Raw genomic sequence first — 21189 nt, 5'->3', positions numbered from 1 at the left:
TTATTTGGCACGTCATGTTGACAGTGTTGATGGTTTTAGTACGAAGCGGATTGTACTAAAATCCAGCTGAGATGAAGTGATGTGTACCGGTTGGTTTGCAAGTATAGCTGATTAAATAATTTTCTTTTGGATTGAAGCACTGCTACGACATTCATGAATGGCGGATATGAGTTGTTAATAGTTTTAATTTTTTATTTACGTATAATGGTAGGCTGATTCACCATCGTAAGCGATTTTACATCTGTTTTTGTCTCACAGCAGTTTCACAAGGTGTATAGAACGTAGTTCACCTAGGAATGACCGCTCCGCTCCAATATATGACAGTTCCATTATCAATTCCTTGTAAACACAGTTTCCTTGTAAAAGCAGTTCGGTGAATTATTGTTTTCTATTCCTAGAAGAAAGGATACGAATTTGAATTGACTCTCCGAAATGGCTTCCAACGAGCCTCCGTCGTACGATCAAGTAATAGCGGAGAATTATACTTCGCATTATGGTAAAGGAAAACCCCACATTTAGCCTACATTAAGATAAAAACCCACCGTTTCGAAAGCATTACTCATACTTGCGTATTACGTTTCCTCCCTCTCTCGTTTCTAGCTGCTAATGAAAATACATCACAAACGCAACCATCTGCCCCAACCATAGCAGGAGCATCAACAACAGCAGCACCATCGGCCTCCTATCCGCGACAGGAATACATGCAACAGCAACCCATCGTCACAGCCCACACGTACGTAACTCCCATTGCTGGAACAGTGCCTTACTACGGAACGATGGACGGAAGCAAGGGTACCGTACCGATCATACCGCAAGTAACCATACAAACTGGACCACCGCCACGTCCGGAAATTATCAACCAACAGATAATTGTCGTAAACGGATGCCCGGTATGCCGTATCGGTATGCTGGAAGATGATTATTCCTGTTTGGGAATATTTTGCGCCATTTTCTTCTTTCCACTCGGTATACTGGCGTGTCTGGCACTGCGTAACCGACGCTGCACGAACTGTGGCGTACAGTTTTGAGACGATTGTTTAGGGTACTCTGGAAACATTTCAAATCATTTCTACCAACATATATGCGAAAGTAATGGGTACTACCAAAACGGTATGTGATAAATGGTAAGTAATTAGGCTGATGTAATCTCGCATACAACCTAGGATCAAGAACGAGCATACTTTACAAAGTTGATGTGTATTCAAGCGTGTTATTCTTGTAATCGGAATTTATTGAACTATTATTGAATATCAAATATAAACAGACCGTATTCTCCCAATATACAAACGATTTGCTCTTGGAACATTCATTTTGACCTTTTATCCTTTTTTTAATTCAAATAATTTCCTGATTAAAGGTTAGACAAGCACATAAAATAGCCTAAACTTTATCCTAGAACTGAAAGAACAGTCTTCACATAGTCGCTCAGGATGTCGTGGGTTTACTTTAACTTTCAGAAAGAATTTTCAGGGTAAACCTTATGCCGAATACCTCTTTCAATCAAGTTGTTATCAAGATGGAAGATAAAATGACCTTGGGAGTCCAGAAAGAGCTGGAAATAACAAAATTTTTTTTTAAGCCAGTCATGCCGTATGACCCGTCGGGAAATAAAATGAAAATTCTGTTCGTATGATTTTTTTTCTTAAATATCTGTAGCAGTTTTATTTTCATTGCCATCCTCCAATTAGTCTTATTTTAATGCATTCGTTATTTGTAACTAGTGTTGTGTAAAAAAGCTCTTTTCAAAGAGAAGAGGGCAGCTGCCCACGAACAAGTGAGAGGTGAGGCCTCCCAGTAGCTCCGCGATCACTAAGGATGAATAGCTCGAAGAGTTCAAAGAGCTATTTCGTGCCATCTATTTTCGCGAAGAGCTCCAAGATGGCGAAGAGGTTCCTAATGAGGACCTTTTTGAAAATTATAACACGCTCACTTTATCGAGGTGAGGCCTTCCGGCTGCTCGGGAGCTACTACTGCCTAACTGTATTTGTTTACCCAACGTTGGAACCCCCATGTGATATTTGTGTGGCAAATGAAAGTGGCATGTTGATAAAAATAGTTTCAATATATTTGAAACATGCTTACACTATAGCACAAATAAGTATTCTTAAGCGAACAACATAACACCCACGAAGGATGTCGATGCTATTCCACTTGTACAGATTTTTACACATTAACACTATCACCCTCATCATCATCTCGCACAGTAGCTCATGATGCATAAGATGCATTCTACATTTTAACCTTCGCTCCATTTTTCTCCCGTTGTATCTATGAAAACCTACCCTGGACACTGGTCGTTTGTTTTGTGAATTTAGCTGCTAGTAACGAATGCTTTCAATAAATACATCTGTATCGTGATAGAAAAGGAAAATAAGTTAAGCAAACAGGACAACAACGCGGACAGTACTCTTCGTGCAATGGCGCGGCCGCATTTACAAATCCTTGCCCAATCGCTCAATTTCGTCAATAATGTAATTCATGTCCGACTTGTCCAGGGACGAATTTTGCAGCACCAGCCGGAAAAAGTTGGGCTTGTCGTGGATCGGCTGGTACGTGATCATCATCGATCCTTCCTTCATCATGCGCTCCTTCACCTTGGGCGCCACCTTGTGCAACCGTTCGCGGAATTCGGCCGACTCGCGCGGTACACTGCGCAGCCCCGGTGGCACATACCAGAAGCACACGTTCGTGCACTCGGGATGCTCGATGACCATCTCGAAGCCGGGCCGGGCTTTAATACTGTTAGTAAAATGTTCCGCATTTTCAAACACCTTGTCAATGTGCTGCTCGAAGCCGGCCGATCCCTTGGCACGCCACATGAACCAAAACTTGAGCACATCGGCCCGCCGGCCACACTGAATGTGTTTGTCGCCGGTATCGTACCGGGTGTCGTAGAATTTGTCCTTCTGGAACAGGTACGTGGCATTCGTTGAGTGGCACTCAGATAGGATGTTCCGGTGGCGCGTAAGCAGCGTGGAGCACTGCTGCGGGGCAGCGAGCAGCTTGTGTGGATTCCAGGTAACCGAGTCGGACCTGTAAAAGCCGGAAATGAGTTAAATTATTGCAAATGCACGAACAATTAGCGATGCAGATGTAGACAGTTAGCGAATTAATTCACGTCAGTTTTTGGGTTGTTGGGCCTTATAAAATCGCTTCCTTTTTTTTTCTTTTTTGCATTCAATCTAGAAGCTTTAGTAGCCACCTCGAAACGATCGCAGTAGCGTTACGGTTCGGTCGGTTCGCCTTTTTTGTTCTACCCCGGCCCAATGTGCCAACGAGCCTCCAACAGATCCAAGGATCTTACCATTTTCACTGTGGCTGCCATTGACATTGACCTTACTGTGCAGCATGGCGCGACATAGCGCACGACCCTAGTACAAAGAAACAGTCAACCAAAGCTAGGCCTTCCGACCGTTCACTACTGTGGACGACTTGGGTAGCCGGTGGAGATCTTTTGGGCCAATGTCGTTACGTGGTGGCGATGGCGTGTGTGTGCTGCACACTTGTCGGCTCGCCAAGTGACCAGTAATGCGATTCACGGTGCGAATTATTTCCAGTTCTCCGGAAAATTGACCGTTGTGCGAATCAAGCGCGCAGCCAGCGTCTATGGTGTTGGGTGGTAATCACTCTTCGACTATAATTGCATGCATTTGTATCGATGCCTTTTTTTCGTTACGGTTAGATAAGTGGAACAAGAGAGCCCCTCATGGAGGACACGGATCAGACGGAGACCGGAAATGTATTTCCCACCAAATCGAGCTAAGAATGTCTACGGTATGAGAGACTGAATGAAATTAAAAAAATTTAGCACTTGAAGCCATTCAATCGTTGCAATCACCAGGCCCCCAGATTTGAAAAGGAAACACCTGTTCCCGGTGTATGATATGAAAGTATAATCATCATGAACATTAATCGTGTGTTCGATTGATCATTCGCTAGGCTGGTTGACTAGATCGCAAAGACAAGAGTCGATCGAATCGATCGTCGTCACATTAAACCTGACCACAAAGGCCAGCAAAGCTGCTTGAAGTAAGCCGCCTACCGTTGGAAAGTAAAGGCCAAAGAAACTTTTATTGTACGGTCTGGTCTTCTAGTTGCGGGCGAGCATTGGACGATGCTGGCAGCATTCCGCACTGTCGAATGCATCGTTACAATAAGCGTACAGAATTCATACAAAGATGAAGGAAAACCTTTTTTTGCACGCATCGCAAGGTTACCGGTTCACGTGCTCACTTTTGAACGCAACCGTACGAAGCATTCCAATACACGAGCCGGGGTAGACACATTCATTTCCGCAACACACAGAAACACGCTGGTTGAAAATAGACAAGAAACTGGGAAATAAACGTCGCTGCTTGTCCATCATCGGATTGACAGATGCCTTGCGACATAAACCTGAAACTTAAAAAAGAATCGTTCTATTCTAGCCAATCTTAAGTATACGCGGAAAACCTGTTCTACTTCTGCACGAAAAAGGGATAAACTGGTGTGAACCAAACAAGTACCACCCGTGTACCCCTATCAACACAAAAGCCAAACGCTTCCGGTTCTGGTTCTTACCTTTCGATTCCCTTAAGCAGGGTACGATACTTCTTGGACATCAGTGCACCACCACCCCAAGCCGCATCGACGTGCATCCAGAGGTTGTACTTAGCGCACAGGTCGGCAATCTGCTCCAGTGGATCGAATGCACCAATTACGGTAGTTCCTGCTGTCGCTGATACCATGAACGGTAGCGCTCCCTCAGCTTTGGCACGCAAGATTTCGCTTTCTGGTGGGAAGATCGAGCCGAAACCCCGTTAATACTATAACCATTTTGTATCAGTTGGATACTTTACGTACCTAAATGATCGACTCGAATTTTGCCAATGTTGTCGGTCTTGATGGCATAGACATTGTCCGAACCGATACCCATAAACGAGGCCAGCTTCTTGACGGAGTAATGGGCGTCTTCCGATGTGAAGATAACCAATCGTGGAAGGGCATGCAATCCTTTCGTCTGGAAGTGAAGAAAACAGTTTAATTGCGGCATTGAAGTCTTTTGTATGTGATAATAATTAGCGCCTCGGAGGTCCTAAGCGGAATTTAAATTTGCCTATACGTTGCCTATAGTGGCGGATCAAGCTTTGAAGGCCCTTGGTGGAATTGATATTGGGCCCCGTCGGAACCCTCCGGTTTTAGGCATTTTGTCCTATCAGTTATCGTCTGGACCGACTTGATAATACAATATAACCGCTACGTCAATGCATTTCAGTTTCAACCGCTTTTGTAATCAGCGTTCCTGACTATTAGCTGATTTTGCTAATCAATTGTCAATCTCATTTCCGATTGCACAATAATTCTAAAGCAGCGGAAGAAAGTGGCGATGCACTTGCACACGCTCTAGCGAGATCATTCAAGGCTCTGTCAATTATTATCTCCGAACCACCTCACCACTCCATTCACACAGCACAGTGACGTGCAGTGTTAGAATTCCCACAATTATTGATTAATTGCCTTCTGCGGTGCTCGGTAAAATCACAAAGTAAGTTTTTGCTTCCTTAGGACAACCTCAACACTAACACATAATAGATTGATCATGCTGTCGATAACTGATCGTAGCGTGCGATGTGTGATGCATTGATCGCGATCGCGATCGCAAACCGGGCTGAGATGGAAGCAGCAGCAGTAGTAGTACCAACGATAATTAGCCTACTAATAGCGCTGTAGTCAGTATGTCTAGTTGGAAAGATAACTAGAAGGCACTTTGTAGTCAACTGCTGGAGCTGGGAGGTGATTTTAAGGCCTAAGCTAAGGACTGGGTAATACCGTGGAGAAGGAATTTCCAAGCTTCAAGTGAATGGAAGTGTACGGACTTTAACAACGGGTTTTAGCGTTCAGCTGGCCTAGGAGGGGAATTCTATGGGTCATTTGAGCGGTGAGCTATTACCAATTCTACACCCATAATGGCCGCAAGATAACAAAAGCATATCACCTTCAAAGTAGCTGATCATAACGGCACCTCAATCCAATCAATCTTCCACAACCAGGCAGCATCGCGCCCAATCGAATATCAAGCGCACAAAACAAAAAAGAAACCTGTTTCGCACGTTTTGTTTGTAAACATATGAGATTTCGATTGGGCGCGTGATATGCTTAACAAGATCGGGCCACCATTAATTTACTAGTTGAGGAAACGATTCGAATCCTGCTGAAACCAGTTTTCAGTGGACGGAATTGCAAATTCGTGCCTTTTTTTATTGTTTCGTGCACCGCCCCCCGGAAAAGAACGGAAGCAGAGGTCAAATGGTGCATCTCAACAGCCGCTAGCTTTTCAATGTCATGCTCCCCATCCACCGCGGTTAGCCATTTTGTACCAGTTCACTGATCGATGGAGGTGGCGCGTGTCGCCCCGAAACACTTGGCGCCTCGAGAATCGCCGCGTGGCAGGATTGTGTGAGGTTCGATGTCTTGATTGGGGTTCTCTGTTGGTTTTTTTTTTTTGCGCAAAGTCTGCAAACGGGCACATTCACGCGATCGCACGCTCGATCGTCATGTTCAGGGCCAAAGTCATCATGTTGTTGTTGTTGTTTGCGGGCCAACAGCACCTTTCCGGCCCAAGACCAAACAGTAGCAACAGCAAAAAAAAAAAAAAACATGGCGGTGTGTCATGGTGATCGACGGCCGAAAGGAAGTAACACTTCCCCTTTTTAACGGTTGATTGGGCGCGGTAAGTAAGTGGTTAGTGTCTTTCACGGACAGTCCGCGCCGTTCGGTGGAAAAGCTATTCGATTCAATCCTGAAACATCCTCGGTGCTGTCCATGTTCTTCTGTTTGTCTTCCTTGGACTATAAAGTGCTATTTGGGGATCCATGCACGGGAGCCATTTTTACCGCATTTATTCGAATTGGCTTGGTACCAATTATAGCTAGGCTTCAGGCGGATGTATAGTACGATCGTATCTATTTATAGGACACCAGCGATGTTCAAGAGGACGGGACACTGACTCCCACTGTACATACCATTTAGGTCCTGTAATTGATCGCATGGGATATTCCGCATGTGTTGATCACACACACACAGACATCCCTTTCACTTTAGCCACGGGTCGTAAAGTAGGAATTATATTTAAATCTTCAGCGTGGTCAATTTAACGGAAGTTCAGACAGTGTGCTAGCGCAAATAAACAAAAAAATAAGCTGCCCGTGCCAAGCTACTGCGCTGTGAATGGATGATGCCACTCTGCTGTTTGCAGAATCGTCATCAGGAGACAAGTAACCACCACGATGCGCTGACCTGACGTCTGGTGGCGTTGATGAGGAATGTTCTAGGGTACACGTGCTTAACCTGTTTTACACGATCAATTCGTACAGGCGAACACGTGCTTGGCCATTTGCAAAGAAATGTACATTTCTTGTGAACCGATTGTTTCAACAATTAGAACAAACCCCATTATCACAAACCATCTACCAATTTTCCAATTTTCCCATAGGCTCAGGTTTTTTTTCCTCCAATCCTCTTACTCGATAATTAAAATCCTTTCTAAATTCCACCTACCTTAATGTCAGGCATGAACTTGTGGCGAGCGCAGCTAATTGCGTACCCGTTGGCCATCGAACCGCCGGGCGCGAATATTCCATCACCTTCTCCATTCGGGTAGCCCACGATCGAGCGCATCTCGCGCAGCACCACCTCCTCCATCAGCACAAACACGGGCGACACCTCGAACGTGTAGACACTCGGGTTGAGCGCATCGGTTAGCACCTGGCCCGCGAATCCGTACGGATCGACAGACGAGAACAGCTGATTCATAAAGTACGGATGGCCCGTCTTTACCGAGTGCCGTATGGTGGCACGCGTCAGTTCCAGCAACTTTTCGTGCGTATCCGGCTCGTCCTTGATGGCGAGATCGAGCGTACGCTTTAGCTCCTCCGGATCGACCCAGTTGAGGACTTTGTTCGAACGATCGGTCGCATTGAAGACAGCCGAGTTGAGCACCTCCGTTAGGAACTCGGTCAAGAATTGCTGATGCTGCTCACGGTTTGGCAGACTTGCGTACCGTTTTTCCGATACCGCCTGTTTGCTTTCATCCCCGAGGGGTGACAACTTGGTGCGCGCTTCTGCCGACTTCTTCGGCTGGAGGGACACACTCGTCACGCGATCTGTACCGCTCACGAACAGTTGCTGCACATCTTCATCCTCCGAGACACCGGCACTGTCCGAGCCGCTGGCATAGGTGGCCGCATTATCCTCGATCACCTCCAAACCGACACTACACACACCGTTGGCAGGCATACTGAGCTTTACTTTGGGGCCGCGTGTGATTTAAAAAAGCACTGAAGATATGTTCGTTATCAACCTGCTGACACACTATTCACTATTTCCGGTTTCGGCGACTTAAGCTCCAAAAATCTCGCGTCGATCACACCACGTGTGGATGCTGTGCTCCTTTGCTGCTAGAGCTTTACGGGGCACGAAGCACATATAAAACCCGGTGGTGAGAGGAACGCACTGCCTGCTGCTTGCTGCGCAACGTTTGAAGCGAGATCAGGCTCACACTAAATTCCTTTGGCCGACGGCACGCGCTCTTATATATGAACCAGCACACTACGGTGGAGACCCAGTACACGCGGGACTGGCAGGTTCCCCCTTGTGTGATCTAGCAAAACCGAATGCAGCGAGACTTGAACACGATTCGCTTCACTCTCGCTGTGTGTGCGCGCTTCCATTCAAGATCAGGCCCGCGCGATCGCGCGATTCGGTTCGCTCGTAGAACATTCGCAAGAACGAGCGCGCGTGCTCGTCGGGTCGGGGATGCGCGAAATCGCCTTTGTGGTTGGCACGCGCCCTACCGTACTACCGGAACGCGTGTGTCGCTGTTAGTAGTTTAACGCCGTGTTCACAATTCGGCGAGGTTGCATGTGATGATGATCACCGGCCAAGCCTGCCAGAGCGCGGAAAAGGGGGTATAATTAAATGCGGAGAGCGCAAAAAAAAAGAATGAATCAATGAAATATGCGTAAAGCGGTAGCAAAACAATCGTTTGATAAGAAAAAAAAATGGCGTTAGTGTAGAAGATATGGAGCATACGCCAGGCAAATGGCCCAGGAGTCCCGGAGAATCAATTGCATTTGGCTAGACTCCATCAAACCTTCTCGGGAAGTTGTCCATTGAACAAAAGTTTACACTTGAACGTTTTTTTTGTTATCTGACGTAAAATTGAATCGCTATTGCACCTATTGATTACACAAGCGTTAAATTGTTCCTCAGCTAGCCCAATTAGAGATTTTTTTTCTCAAAAAAATCATTCCACTGCGTCCATCCGCACCGCTTAGTTTATTATTTGGTAACGTCCTTGGCAGATTATTTCCTCGATGTGAGGGGTCGCGTGTGCAAAAAATTATGCTAAATGGCCGCCCTGGCCTGGTATGCGTAGTCTGCTGTTGTTTCAAAGCAGGGTTGTGAAGCAGTGCGGCTTATCGCTCGATTAACTATATTGTTAACAGGTTAAGCTGAACAAAAGCTACTAGAAAAAGAGTATCATTTACGCATACTAATGCTAATGTTGCACTGCCTTGAACTTAAACATGATCGCGCTCCACCTGTGTGTAAGGTAGAGGGGTACGAGGGTGCTCTATGCGTGTGTGAATCGGAAAAACATTATTTCCTCTTTATGTAGCTCGCCACATGCACACCCACAATGACCTCTCGAAATGATAGAAGCTGTTGCAATATGCCTGGCCAATCAATGCTTGTCGCGAAATTTGTGGTGGAGTCACAATTGGAGCATCCTTATTAAAATTGCGAATTGCGAGTTATCTGTCGATTAACTAATTTATTGTAGAGAATTGGTTTGGGTTGGCAGAAAATAAAAACAAACCACCACCATACCAATAACAATATTTAATCGGTTATTTAGCTTTGATTGTACGGGAAACGATTGAGAGGAATTGAAATTAAAATTCATCATTCCACATGATTAAGGAGCATGTGAAACAACACGTGAAAGGTTTTTGGCAACGGGTTGACATGGATCCAAACAGCCTAGAATTGCGTTGATGTGCTTGGCCGCCTGTGCCGCTGAACCTACCTGGTGTGCTTGAACAGTTGAGTTTGATAATTAAATAAATTAAGGCCTTCGCAAAGAAAAAAATAATGTGTGATTTTTTGTTGTTGTTGTTTCTAAGCATTGCACTTAAAAGGTGTACGATCATTCTGTTAATGAATTTATTCGCTTAGCGAGAAAAACGACATTTTTAAATTATTTTTTCTACGAGCCAAAATTCATTTCACGATAGTTTTGGTTCCTGATTTTTTGTTGGTCCTCGCCGTTTAAGTTTCCTTTTATTAGAGGCATCAGGAGTCTTGCGAGAAAAGTCCTATTGTATCTTTACTATAAGAGGACCAGATTATTTCTTCTGATAATCCAATGATCTAACAATCTTATTCAGAGTGCGAAGGATTTTGATTTGTAGGACCCTGTACCCGTGATGATCCTCTCATAACTATGAAAAAAAAAACTCGTTGAACGATGCTTATTCTAAACCCAAACCACGCACTCTTAGCACTCGCACTCTGCAAGCTATTCCCCCTCACGAGGTAGCTCTTCGCACTGCTCAAGCTCTTCGTCCTCAGTGGTCGCGGAGCTACCGATAGGCCTCAAATCCTTCATGTTAGCGAGCAGATGCTCTCACTCTAAAAAAAGAGCTACTTTTCACAACACTATGCATGATGTTCCCATGAACAAGCCCCTTTTGGACAAAAACCGTTAAAAGAGGCCCCTTGTACTTATATCCATGGATCATGTCCATCCTTGTCCATAGATGTGCCCTATCGCTGGACCGTATAACTCTAACTTCATCTACTATTGATCCTTTCTTTCTAAATCCATTGAAAAAGATCCACATTGCTTCTTTCCTTGCTATTAATACATAAATATGTGGTTATTAAAAATAAACCAATTTTATGAGAGCAGAAAAATCTCTTGGTTTTATAATTTACAATCAAATATGCTGTTTAATGTTAGAACAGTATGAAAATATTTAAAAAATGAATTATTCTTTTACGCATTCTATCACTCTGTAATTTTACATGTAATCGTTACAATAACAACTTCAACGGCCAATTTATCTGACGTTTCTTGACTTTGAATTGAATTGAAACGCAACGTTCCACTGTTCCGCTCCGGTCCCGGAGCAATAGTTCCGCCTCGCTACGCACCCTCACTACAAATGTTATTTTCGTAGAGCGATGGTGTGTGTTGAAATAGCTTAAGAAAACTATTTAATTTCAGTGATATAATTGAGTGAAAACCATTTAAAAAGTGTCACTAGGCAAAGATAACGCCTTCGACCTTCTAGTTAAGGTAAGTGGTCTAACTCTAATGTAGAGAACGGCTTGAAAATCGCCATACAGTACCGAACCATAAACGTTCCCACAGTCGCCATCTTGGATTTTCACTTTTCGCATAAATGTGTACCCCATATTTAGGCAAAGCGTATTTGAGGATTCTTTTCGGAAGGTTACGAATTTCATCCCCTTGGCAAACCGGATTTTATACAGACGACAAAGTTGTCGTGTAGCATGCGATGCATTCGATGTGTCGCCTGAGCGATGCATTTAGGTGAAACAGTCGTAAGTAGGATTATGAACTCGCAAGATCAATCATTGAGTCAGCAAGCTGCTTGGATGGCAGCTGCCCAGGCAGTCCAGCAGCAGCAGCAGCAGTCCGCTGCTGGTGGGGGATACCCGGGACCGTACGGGATGAATCAGCAACAGCAACAGCAGCAGCAGCAATATGCGCAATTTTATGCATTGTACCAGCAGCTGCAGTACAACAATTCCGGCAGTGGCCCCATGCAGGGCGGTATGGGATCGGCAGGTTTTGGTGCAGCAAACAGTAACAAAGGCGCTAGCAATGTCGGTGGCAACATGAACAATTCTTCATCCGGTTTTGGTTCTGGCCCAATGTCCGATAACAGTAACGGCGGTGGTATGGGAATGACGGGCAACAACTTTTTCAGCTCTCCTCAGCAACAAAATCAGCAGCAGCAGCAACAACAGTCTGGTAACGATTCGATGGGTTTTAACAAGCAGGCACCGAGTCAATTTGGGCCGATTCGTTTTAATATAAATAAGCACCCGCAGCGGGTCAGCCCAATCGTTGCCAGCAATCCACTCGCCCAGGCCAGCCAAATACACGCCCAACAGCAACAGCAGCACATCCAGCAGCAGCAACATCAGCAGATGATGGCTGCCTTCCAGAGCGGAGGGGCGGGAGGTAAGAAGAAGCGCAAGAAGAACAAAAACAACGGCATGAACAACAGTGCTATCCAACACGGCAATCCTAATAGTGGTAACATTTTCATGAACGGTGGTGGCATGGTCGGTTCAACGGCGACCAACATTCCACCACTAATGCCAGCCGGTTCACTTCCGGTTTCACCCGGCAATGCAGCGACCAACTTTCCAACGCCTCCGCCTGATCTAAGCAAACCACCTCCACCGCTTCCCTCAGCTCCGTCACAGATTCCCGGTGGCATTAGCATGTTGCCGCAACCGCAAGCTCCAACACCACCGGTCGTAAGTGCCGCTAAAAAGCCCGATCCGTTCCACAATCCAACCGATGATTGGCCGCAAAGTTTGAACAATTTCGTTGCACGATGCTACGCGAAGTGTAAAACGGATTTCGACAAGGATCAGATCGATATTTGCCTGAAGGGACGCATTACGGCTGCCGCTAACAAGGGTGAATTGTGGACGAAAGACTGGGACAACGAACCGGTCCCGAGTGTGCACAGCGAGCGCAACCAGCAGGTACTGTTACCGCCTAACATTAATGGCGGTGGTGTGTTGGGAATGTCCTCCAATAAGGCAGGCAAGGGAATGGGCAGTATCACCCCGTACCAGAGTCCGCTCGGGAATGTTAAGGGCGGTCAGCAGTTACCCTTCGGTGGGAAGAAACAATCTCCAAACGCTGGCATTTCGCCTTCGATCGGTACACGGATGGGCATGAAATCGGGCAATTCTTCTTCCGCTGGGAGAAAGATGCGCCCGTCACGTTCGCGGTCCCGCTCACCCAGCCGGTACAGCAGCAGTGGCAGCCGTAACCGTCGTAGTCGATCGTCTAGCGATGATTCGCGGTCACCACGCCGCAAGAACCGACTAAGATCTTCGAGCAGCAGTGATAACGATAGTCGTGGTCCTTACTCGAACAAACCGATTGGTGGCAAGGGTAACAACAACAAGCAGCAACAGAAGCACAAAAATCAAAAAAATCAGCTAAACAAGCAAAATCAACGTAAATCGCACGGTGGATTCTACTCCGAACACGGCCAGATCGGTGGTGCAGTGGAGGGTGATTTGGAGCAGCTGAAAAAGCGTGCGGCACGGTTTAACAGCCAGGGTGGCAAGAAAGTTCCGCCCGTTGTTGCATCGAACATTGTGTCACCGTTCGGTAAGAAGGATCGTCGGCAGACAATGCCAACGACTTCCCGTATTTTTATCGACGATCCAACGGGCGATCGGTACAATAACGAGGAGGATGAGGTAGATCTGTTCGATCTACACATTGTCGGTACGTGTCGCGATTTGGAAAAGAGCTTTTTGCGCTTAACGAAAGCTCCGGCCCCGTCCGAGGTGCGGCCGGTGGAGGTGTTGCGCCATTCGCTGCAGAACGTCAAGAAGAGATGGGTCGAAAAGCAGGACTATTTCTATGCCTGTGATCAGTTAAAATCCATCAGGCAGGATTTAACGGTAAGTAGCAGAATAAGTTCGCTTGAGCTTTAATACACTGTGTCATAAAATTGTCCCTACAGCAAATGACAGGGATACAAAATAATTGATAAAACATATTCAATCAATCCATTATTTGATGACGCATAGTTCATATGATTCTAAACGAAATGAAAACTAAATTCAAATATTCAATCAATCAAGCCAAATATTATATATTCAAACCACAAAATAATACAATGTGTTCTTATCATCAATCAGTTATATCAATCATCATCAATTGAGTTATATTTAAAAAAAACTTATTGAAACTTATTTTTTCATTGGTCGTTTGCTAAAGGAGGCATTTTTTGACACAGTGTGTGTGTATGTGGGTAGGTGACTCACATTAGCGATCTCTTCCACAGGTACAAGGTATTCGGGATGCATTCACTGTGCAGGTATACGAAACACATGCCCGTATTGCGATGGAGAAGGGTGACCACGAAGAGTTTAACCAGTGCCAGACGCAACTCAAAATGCTGTACACCGATGTGGGCGGTGAGAATGCGCTCGAGTTTACCGCGTACCGGATCCTGTACTATATCTTCACCAAAAACACACTAGGTAAGTGGTAGAAATGAGTCCGCCCACCAGAACCTCCAAAGCAACATAAAGTAGAAACCCATGACAACTCATTACTAATGTATTTTTTTTCCTTTATGATTCAGATTTGACCACCATTCTCAAGTCTTTGACGGCAGTGGATAAGGAAAGTGATATTGTAGGGTTTGCGCTCCGGCTTCGATCAGCTTGGGCGTTGAGCAATTATAGCACTTTCTTCAAGCTTTATCGCGAAGCGCCCTTGATGGCAGGTTATTTGATCGATTGGTTCATCGAGCGCGAACGCAAACTAGCACTCAAATCCATTATCAAAGCGTACGTATGCAAACATGTGGGGGGGATTATTGGTGGGGTGGGGTGGGATTTTTTTTCGGAACAACAGGAATACAGGTTTTGCAGGTACGACGCTTTCTTCTTAAGCCTTTGCTGGACGAACTCTCGGAATATCCGTGTCAGGCAGCTTTTTCGGCAGTTGGTGTTATTCGTGATTGTCCGATAGAAGTGTCCACCCCCTTGAGCATCACACAGCATCCAGTGCAGCGCCATCACACCACAAGATTTCTTGTTTAGGCATTACTTTTCCTTTCTCTCTCTCTTTCTCATACACCTTTCAAGAGTCTTTAGCCAAATAATCCATTTAACGATTTTGATTGTGTTTAGTTATCGTCCCAATATACCGGTGGAAATGGTCAGCCAAACGCTGGCATTCGACAGCGAGGAGAAGTGTGGCGAGTGGTTAGAGTCATTAGAAATTATCATGACCACCGTACCAGTGCCCGCGGCCAAACCGACCACCGTGGACGGAACGAGCGTGGAATCGAGTGTTGCTGCTACTGCTGCCGATGTTGCTGTTGTTGATGCGGAATGGAAAAGTGTAACAAGTGCGATGAGAAAAGTGATCGACTGCAAGCTATGCATGAATGTGCTGGCCAATTTCTAAAGCGCTCCCGCACGCTGTAAGCAACGCGTGGAAACAAAAAGTCACCAACATGCCTAAAGAGGCAAGATGGCATGATTTCCTAGCTGCTACTGGAAATCCTCCCTCTCCCCCCCGCTCCACTTGTCGCCTGTCTTCCTTCTGGTGGCTGTCGCTTTGTGGCATCGTTCTGTTCCCTTCCAAAGCGTTATGGAGAAGCGGAGAAAAATTTGTTTTAGAATTTTTCTCTTCTCGGTTTGCAAACATGCAAAGGCACACCTGTCTTGTCGTGTCCTGCCGGAAAGAGGGGAGAAGTGCAACACGGAGTCTAGAAATCGCCAGGCCTGATCGTGTGCTCCCCACTAGGTCCTGCCTTGATTTGGGACCTTTGTTCAGTGCATAATGTGTGTGTGTGTGTGTTAGTACAAACAGTGCTACAGGGGGAGCACTCTGTGTATGTGTGAGTGAAACAATTAACATTAACTCTAGTGGTTGCTGCTGATCCCGTGAATGGATGGAACTTTGGGGGAAGAAGGGATTCTAGTGGAAAGTGAAGTTGCCCGTGCCACATCGGTCGACGATGTTTTGCACTACGTGTATGCAACGGTTGCAACGATCATTTTCTTGAAGCACGTCATTTCGATAGAGGTGCAACATCTTCGAGTATCTAGGAACCACCGTCGAAGCACAAGGAGTGGCAAGATGTTCAGAATATCCTCTAAAATATGCCGGCAAGAATTTTACCCAGCATTACATTCCGTCTACGCTTCTCCACACATACGTACCTGTTCCGTGTTGCACCATGATGATGTTTGTACGGGGAGCAAAATACGTCCCGCGTGTCAATAGTGTATCTTCCTAGTGAATAGTGTTTTAATCCCGTATATCCCGTAATCACCGTGCCCGTGTACCGAAGGAACTCTTATTGTTTGTTTATCTTCCGTTCAATTTGGAAGTGGAAGGCCTCTCGCCTAGTGAAAGTAAAGAGTATGGATGTGGAAAATCTTTTTTTCGGGGCCTACTGGAACAAAAGACTGCAAAAAGGTGATGACCAATATCTCGAACGACGAAGTTAACGTGCATACGTTGCCGTACAAAGAACAAGATGGACATGCAACAGATGTGGCTGAAGCTCAAAAAAGGCATCGTTTTCAGATTATATGGCCCATATACATACACTAGTCGAGAAGATTTTAACAAGATGCCACCACCAATACCTCACTACAGCAATGATCAGCCGAAATTCCTTATCCGAAGATACCCGAGGGCACGGCAAACAATCGGAAAATCCATTATGAGACACGAACAACATACCGCGGGGGCCTGTTTGTTGTTTATCCAGTTGTTTTGGGGGAAAAATGTCCTTATTATCCACACAATTCCATCCTGGGTGCATTCCTTAATAACCCTTACATGTTACTCCTGTCCGGCAACTCTCGAAAACATCCCGTCTAGTTCGGCGTAATGTCGAGCTGATCCTTTCCCAAGATTTATCCCTTCCACACCAAGACACAATCCAGACAGTTGAATCCAGACCGGGACAGATCAGTTGAACGAACGTCATCATTGTGGGTAGCCACATCAAAAGGATCATCGCAGCATACAACGGAGAGGAAGAACACGCTTGCTAGTTATCGGCGTGATCACCACCGCAAAGGCAGCATCAATTCATCCTTCTACGAGTATGTTCCGTAGCAATATACTGTTAAAACTGTTTTCTGTTGCTCCTCTAACAGCGCGAACCAGAGGTTAATTGGTGACCGTGTTTGTATTGTTGCTTTGTTGATACGTATGTGTGTACATATATATGCTATATAATCTTAAGATTATTACTGCTAGATAATATATTTCGCTCCTATATCAAGATGTAAGTTAGCAGCAAAGAGTACGTGCGTGCGTGTGTTGCTGGTATACTGTCGGAGGTTACCTACAATAGCACCGAATTTTATACCTGTTTTGTTTTTAATGCATCAATCGATCCACACAAGATCCCGTTTGCTCTGGTGGGTCTCATCCAGCTGTACTTGTACGAATTTAAATAAATAAAAGTTTTAGTTCAAACAAATTACTTTTCTCTCACTTTTCCTCTCTCTTGGCATGTTAGGGAGGCGAATATAATATCACAAAAGCGGTTTTTGATTGGTTAGTCCACCAGTCAAATAGGGATTTAATTCAATTCCGAAAGTCCAATAGGGATGAAATTCACTTTTTATATTGTTCAGCTGGGATTAATTTATTTCAATATCACTAGCTAGCATGCTGGGTAGAGTTATAGCGGAAGTTGAGGCAAGTGAGCATCCTAGTATTTTTTCAATAAAACAAATCAGTTAGACGACAGCGTTGTTCGCACCTGTGACTAGAGAAACTATCATTTTTGTATCTATTTTCTGCTGAATCAACAAAATAGAGCATTATTTTATAATATCTGAATCTGAATATGAATAGGCTCAAGCAAAAGTTGAGACAAAAAGGCATAGAATCATAAAGGCAGTGAGATTCGTGACCGAAAGGAGCAAACACGGTCCTTTAGATCACGAAGTTTCACCGAAAATACACGTGAAATGCCAGAAGCTCAAGGAGACAAATTTTAATGCCAGTATGGAGCTATGTTCTGGTCGTTGTGAAACTTTTTCCAAACCCCGAAAGTGGAGGAATTGGTGACCTAAAATTACACTTAGCTTATAGTAATGAAAAAGTTGATCTGTTATTCGTATTTTACATAATTTTCGATGATTTTATCTGGATGGCCGTCTTGTCCCTGTCTGATGAACCTTTATTCGGTTAGAAGATTCGCGTATTCGCAGATTCGCAGATAATTTAGAATAAACGCACGTAAACGAGCTCTTCTGGCTTGAATGACTTGTAGAGCTAATTGTACTGCCCGTACCAGGATCTGTATGATGAAGCGATGGTGTAAGCTAAAGGATTTAGTTTTAGCTGGATTGAGTTCAGAAAGTCTAGAGTTGAAACTTGCAAAACCGGACAATCCTGAGGAGTCCCGTGACTACAAATCGACTCAATCGTCTGAAGGCTCTTACAGCACTTTATGAATGTCCGCCAGAGATGCAATATAATGTGCCTAATGTAAATAAGCACCGGCAACAGATCAGGCATAGAGGACATAATGAAGGGTTTTTCTTGTTCCGGTGTAAATTATGTAAAGCGTCAAGTTGTTTGTTTCCTAAATTTCCACGGCAGTAAATTTTCACCACCCTACTAAGGAAAGTTTGAGAAAGAGCGAGAGGTTAAAGAGAACAAAAAAAAGCATTTAAGAGGAGGAGGTTGGTAGGTGTTGGGAGTGTGAGAGAGTTTGTTTACAAATCGTAGACGAACGCAGTCTGTCAAATGTGTGTGGTTTTGCAGCAAGGTTTGGATTTGGGCTTTGGGTCGAAAAAGTGCAGCAGAGCGCAGAGCGTGCGACAATCGAGTTTACTACGAATCCTATACCCGGGACTGCGTGTCCAACGCATTATTGCGCTAAGAGCCGCTGTCTGACAGAGAAAGGTTTGGGTCGGTAATAGATAAAAGAACATTTCATTCAACATGTTACCACTTGGTAAAGGACTTTCAGTAGAATGCTGCTGCTGATCTGTTGTAAATGAGGAAAAAGCAAAAAAACTCCGACTGAAAGCTGTCAAAGTTGTGTGTGTGTGCTTGGTGAAACCGATTTTTATTAAGTAAAAAACGAAGCCGTTTGTCGCTTACTTTGTAGTGAATTGTTTTGGTAGTAAATTTGGTGTTACACGAGGCCGAACGACCAGGACGTCGCAGGAAATTTCGGGGTAGTAATGGAGCCCCACAATCGGCCAATCGCTGGCGAAGCGTACGAACGCAGCAACACCACCATCTCGACCAACACATTCCAGATCTGGGAAACGACCGTACGGTTGGCGCAGATTCAAACGCTGATCGATAAGCTTTGTCTCGCGACCTGCCCGGATGAGGCGATGATATGCTTCCTGCAGGAAACGGACGGCCAGTCGATGCTGGACATCATCTCCGACGATGAAGGTAATGTTGTTTTGGTTGTTGTTGATCCTTGTTGACCAGAACATAACTAATAAAAATAAATGCTGTTGTCTCCCACAAACGCACGACACCACAGAGGAGGACGATACGGAACCACAGCAGCTTCGCGGCAAGAGCTATCTCAAGCGCATGATACAGGATATGTACACGCGGCCCCAGATGATCGGCACGGTCAAAATGATCCTATACCACTGTCTGACGACGATGGCGGAAAAGCTAACGCAGGACATAAAGTTCCGGTCGGAGAATGCAGAATTCTTCGACGATCTAGAGCTGGTGCTTAGCCGCATGACTGATGAGGCGGCTGAAACTACCAAGCGTGAAATTATGCAGTACTTGTCGATTGCGAAGAAACGGCTCGCCAGACGGAAACGGGTGCGAGATCAGCAGCAGCAGCAACAGGAACAACGGCTGCAAAATCAAGAACAGCAGCAGCAGCAGGAACCTTCACCGTCGTCGTCTTCTTCGTCCTCCTCCTCCTCTGCCTCGTCATCCAATTCCTCGGCATCGACGCCTGACGCCTGTCGAGTGTCTCCACCGTATGGATCCTAGGGAACCAAGGAACACAATAGACGACGACGACGATTGCTGGGCAGAAACAAAAAGAAAAATGGGAATGCTGGGTCGCTTGACATTTGCGGCACACGGAGCCCCACTGATGGACTAGTTTAATTTTTATTTATATTTGCAAGCTTCTTGAATACGATGTTTGGCGGACATGATTGATCCGTCGATACCGGTGAGAGTGGGAGCTCTCCCGGATTGTGGAAGTTAATAAAATTATTATTTCGGTTTACATGAATAAATCATACTGTAGGTGCATTTTAAGAAATGACCACGGGGTTCTCCATTTCTTCCGAAGAACCGTTTTGGGGGTGTACTGTTAGGTGTTACAAGGAAGAAGCAAAGAACGCGGTTTAGTAAGGGAAATTCATGTAAAATTTTGCTATCGGGTGGATACATGAAATAATCAATTCGCACTGGGTCTGTCATTTCTGTCTCAAAATATTATGCGTACATTATGATTCGTCAATTATTTTCCCTATAGATCTAGGAAAGCTTTTCTATTTCTTCTACGAAGAATGGAAATTCCGAATGCTGTTACAATCAGAAGCTGCACCGCGTATTATGCAGCGGAGTTAAAAAAGATGCATTTGCATCTGTTGTGACAAACACATCAAATCTGTCAATACGATTAGGACGGTGCATTGTTTGGTAAATGGCTAGTTTGCTGGTTCCTCTACAATTTTGGCAACATTAGCGCGATAACTTCTTGACTTTCGAAGTCTTCAGTACGATGCCAAGCATTTGCAATAACGATAGGAGAGCAGCGAGGCCAACCGATCACATTTCGTGTGGCGCTCTCTACGTGCAGTTGGATCCATGTGCAAGTACGCGGTGTCACCGAGAAAGCTTATCTCCTGGCAAATGTGGGCAAAGTATTTCAGGTGAAGTAATCTTTTTTTTTTAAAGTGGCGTTGCTTTTACGTAAATATGATCCCATATTTTCAAAAAGAGAACGGACAGTAACAAAAAAATCCCAAAAATTCCGTTTTGTTCCCAAACTGTTTCCCGATACACGGTGTGACAGTTCCTGTTTTGAAGCGGTTCTGCTTGACAGCTTCAAATTTTCATAGTGAGATAAGTTCATTTCAGCCTCAGCGAGCAAAATTCTCACTATAGTGAGCAGCATGATTATTTCCTTCCTCCCTGTTTTTTGGCTTATCTCGAACTATGAAAAGTAGTTGGTTGATTTGTGCGAGATCAGCAGGAAGTTCAAATACAACGAACCATAAGGCCAGCAGGAAATTTCAAACTGTTGAAATCGATACGAAACTGCCAAAAAATCTCAAATTTGTGATTCCAGCTTTTTCACCATTGCTCCGTGTAGATAGGCAGCTTGTGTATGCGCCAAGTTCTGCTATCGC

At 45.0% G+C, this 21189-nt stretch overlaps 6 protein-coding genes across 6 annotated transcripts in view; 5 read left to right on the top strand and 1 right to left on the bottom strand.

Annotated features, from left to right (window-relative positions):
- LOC126564400 (pre-mRNA-processing factor 17) overlaps positions 1-4107 on the top strand; it is a 375930-nt gene extending 371823 nt beyond the window's left edge. The window contains exon 5 of the mRNA XM_050221436.1: positions 4095-4107. The gene's annotated coding sequence lies outside the window, so the exon portion shown is untranslated. The remainder of the gene's footprint in view (positions 1-4094) is intronic.
- Positions 1-21189, top strand: part of LOC126564268 (carnitine O-palmitoyltransferase 2, mitochondrial) — a 141739-nt gene that overhangs the window by 14651 nt on the left and 105899 nt on the right. The gene's annotated exons all lie outside the window — the stretch shown is intronic.
- LOC126565928 (brain protein I3) lies at positions 433-1090 on the top strand. The gene is made up of 2 exons (XM_050223130.1): positions 433-496; positions 601-1090. Exons 1-2 carry the CDS (start codon positions 433-435, stop codon positions 1026-1028), a joined length of 492 nt encoding a protein of 163 aa, XP_050079087.1. The 3' UTR covers positions 1029-1090.
- LOC126564429 (cysteine sulfinic acid decarboxylase) lies at positions 2426-8275 on the bottom strand. The gene is made up of 4 exons (XM_050221472.1): positions 7537-8275; positions 4843-4999; positions 4561-4771; positions 2426-3033 (listed from the first exon to the last, which is right to left on the bottom strand). Exons 1-4 carry the CDS (start codon positions 8272-8274, stop codon positions 2433-2435), a joined length of 1707 nt encoding a protein of 568 aa, XP_050077429.1. The 5' UTR covers position 8275; the 3' UTR covers positions 2426-2432.
- On the top strand, positions 11590-15256 carry LOC126564034 (leukocyte receptor cluster member 8 homolog). Its single transcript, XM_050220938.1, has 4 exons — positions 11590-13734; positions 14121-14319; positions 14424-14631; positions 14977-15256. The coding sequence occupies exons 1-4, from the start codon at positions 11593-11595 to the stop codon at positions 15254-15256; spliced, it is 2829 nt and encodes a 942-aa protein (XP_050076895.1). The 5' UTR covers positions 11590-11592.
- On the top strand, positions 19021-19813 carry LOC126565324 (uncharacterized). The gene is made up of 2 exons (XM_050222496.1): positions 19021-19243; positions 19338-19813. Exons 1-2 carry the CDS (start codon positions 19021-19023, stop codon positions 19811-19813), a joined length of 699 nt encoding a protein of 232 aa, XP_050078453.1.

The sequence above is a fragment of the Anopheles maculipalpis genome, chromosome 3RL (assembly GCF_943734695.1).
Source record: "Anopheles maculipalpis chromosome 3RL, idAnoMacuDA_375_x, whole genome shotgun sequence".
Taxonomy (NCBI): domain Eukaryota; kingdom Metazoa; phylum Arthropoda; class Insecta; order Diptera; family Culicidae; genus Anopheles; species Anopheles maculipalpis.
Note: the sequence above shows the minus strand (reverse complement) of the source record. Positions and strands in the feature narration are given on the sequence as shown.

Excerpts from the sequence above, each read along its gene's own strand:
- LOC126565324 (XM_050222496.1), top strand. The coding sequence starts at position 19,021 with ATGGAGCCCCACAATCGGCCAATCGCTGGCGAAGCGTACGAACGCAGC. Across the intron at positions 19,244-19,337 it reads CATCATCTCCGACGATGAAG|AGGAGGACGATACGGAACCA; the intron begins GTAATGTTGTTT and ends ACGACACCACAG.
- LOC126565928 (XM_050223130.1), top strand. The coding sequence starts at position 433 with ATGGCTTCCAACGAGCCTCCGTCGTACGATCAAGTAATAGCGGAGAAT. Across the intron at positions 497-600 it reads GAATTATACTTCGCATTATG|CTGCTAATGAAAATACATCA; the intron begins GTAAAGGAAAAC and ends TCTCGTTTCTAG.
- LOC126564429 (XM_050221472.1), bottom strand. The coding sequence starts at position 8,274 with ATGCCTGCCAACGGTGTGTGTAGTGTCGGTTTGGAGGTGATCGAGGAT. Across the intron at positions 4,772-4,842 it reads AATTCGAGTCGATCATTTAG|AAAGCGAAATCTTGCGTGCC; the intron begins GTACGTAAAGTA and ends TCTTCCCACCAG. Across the intron at positions 3,034-4,560 it reads CTGCTTAAGGGAATCGAAAG|GTCCGACTCGGTTACCTGGA; the intron begins GTAAGAACCAGA and ends CGGCTTTTACAG.
- LOC126564034 (XM_050220938.1), top strand. The coding sequence starts at position 11,593 with ATGCATTTAGGTGAAACAGTCGTAAGTAGGATTATGAACTCGCAAGAT. Across the intron at positions 13,735-14,120 it reads CCATCAGGCAGGATTTAACG|GTACAAGGTATTCGGGATGC; the intron begins GTAAGTAGCAGA and ends TCTCTTCCACAG. Across the intron at positions 14,632-14,976 it reads CTCAAATCCATTATCAAAGC|TTATCGTCCCAATATACCGG; the intron begins GTACGTATGCAA and ends GATTGTGTTTAG.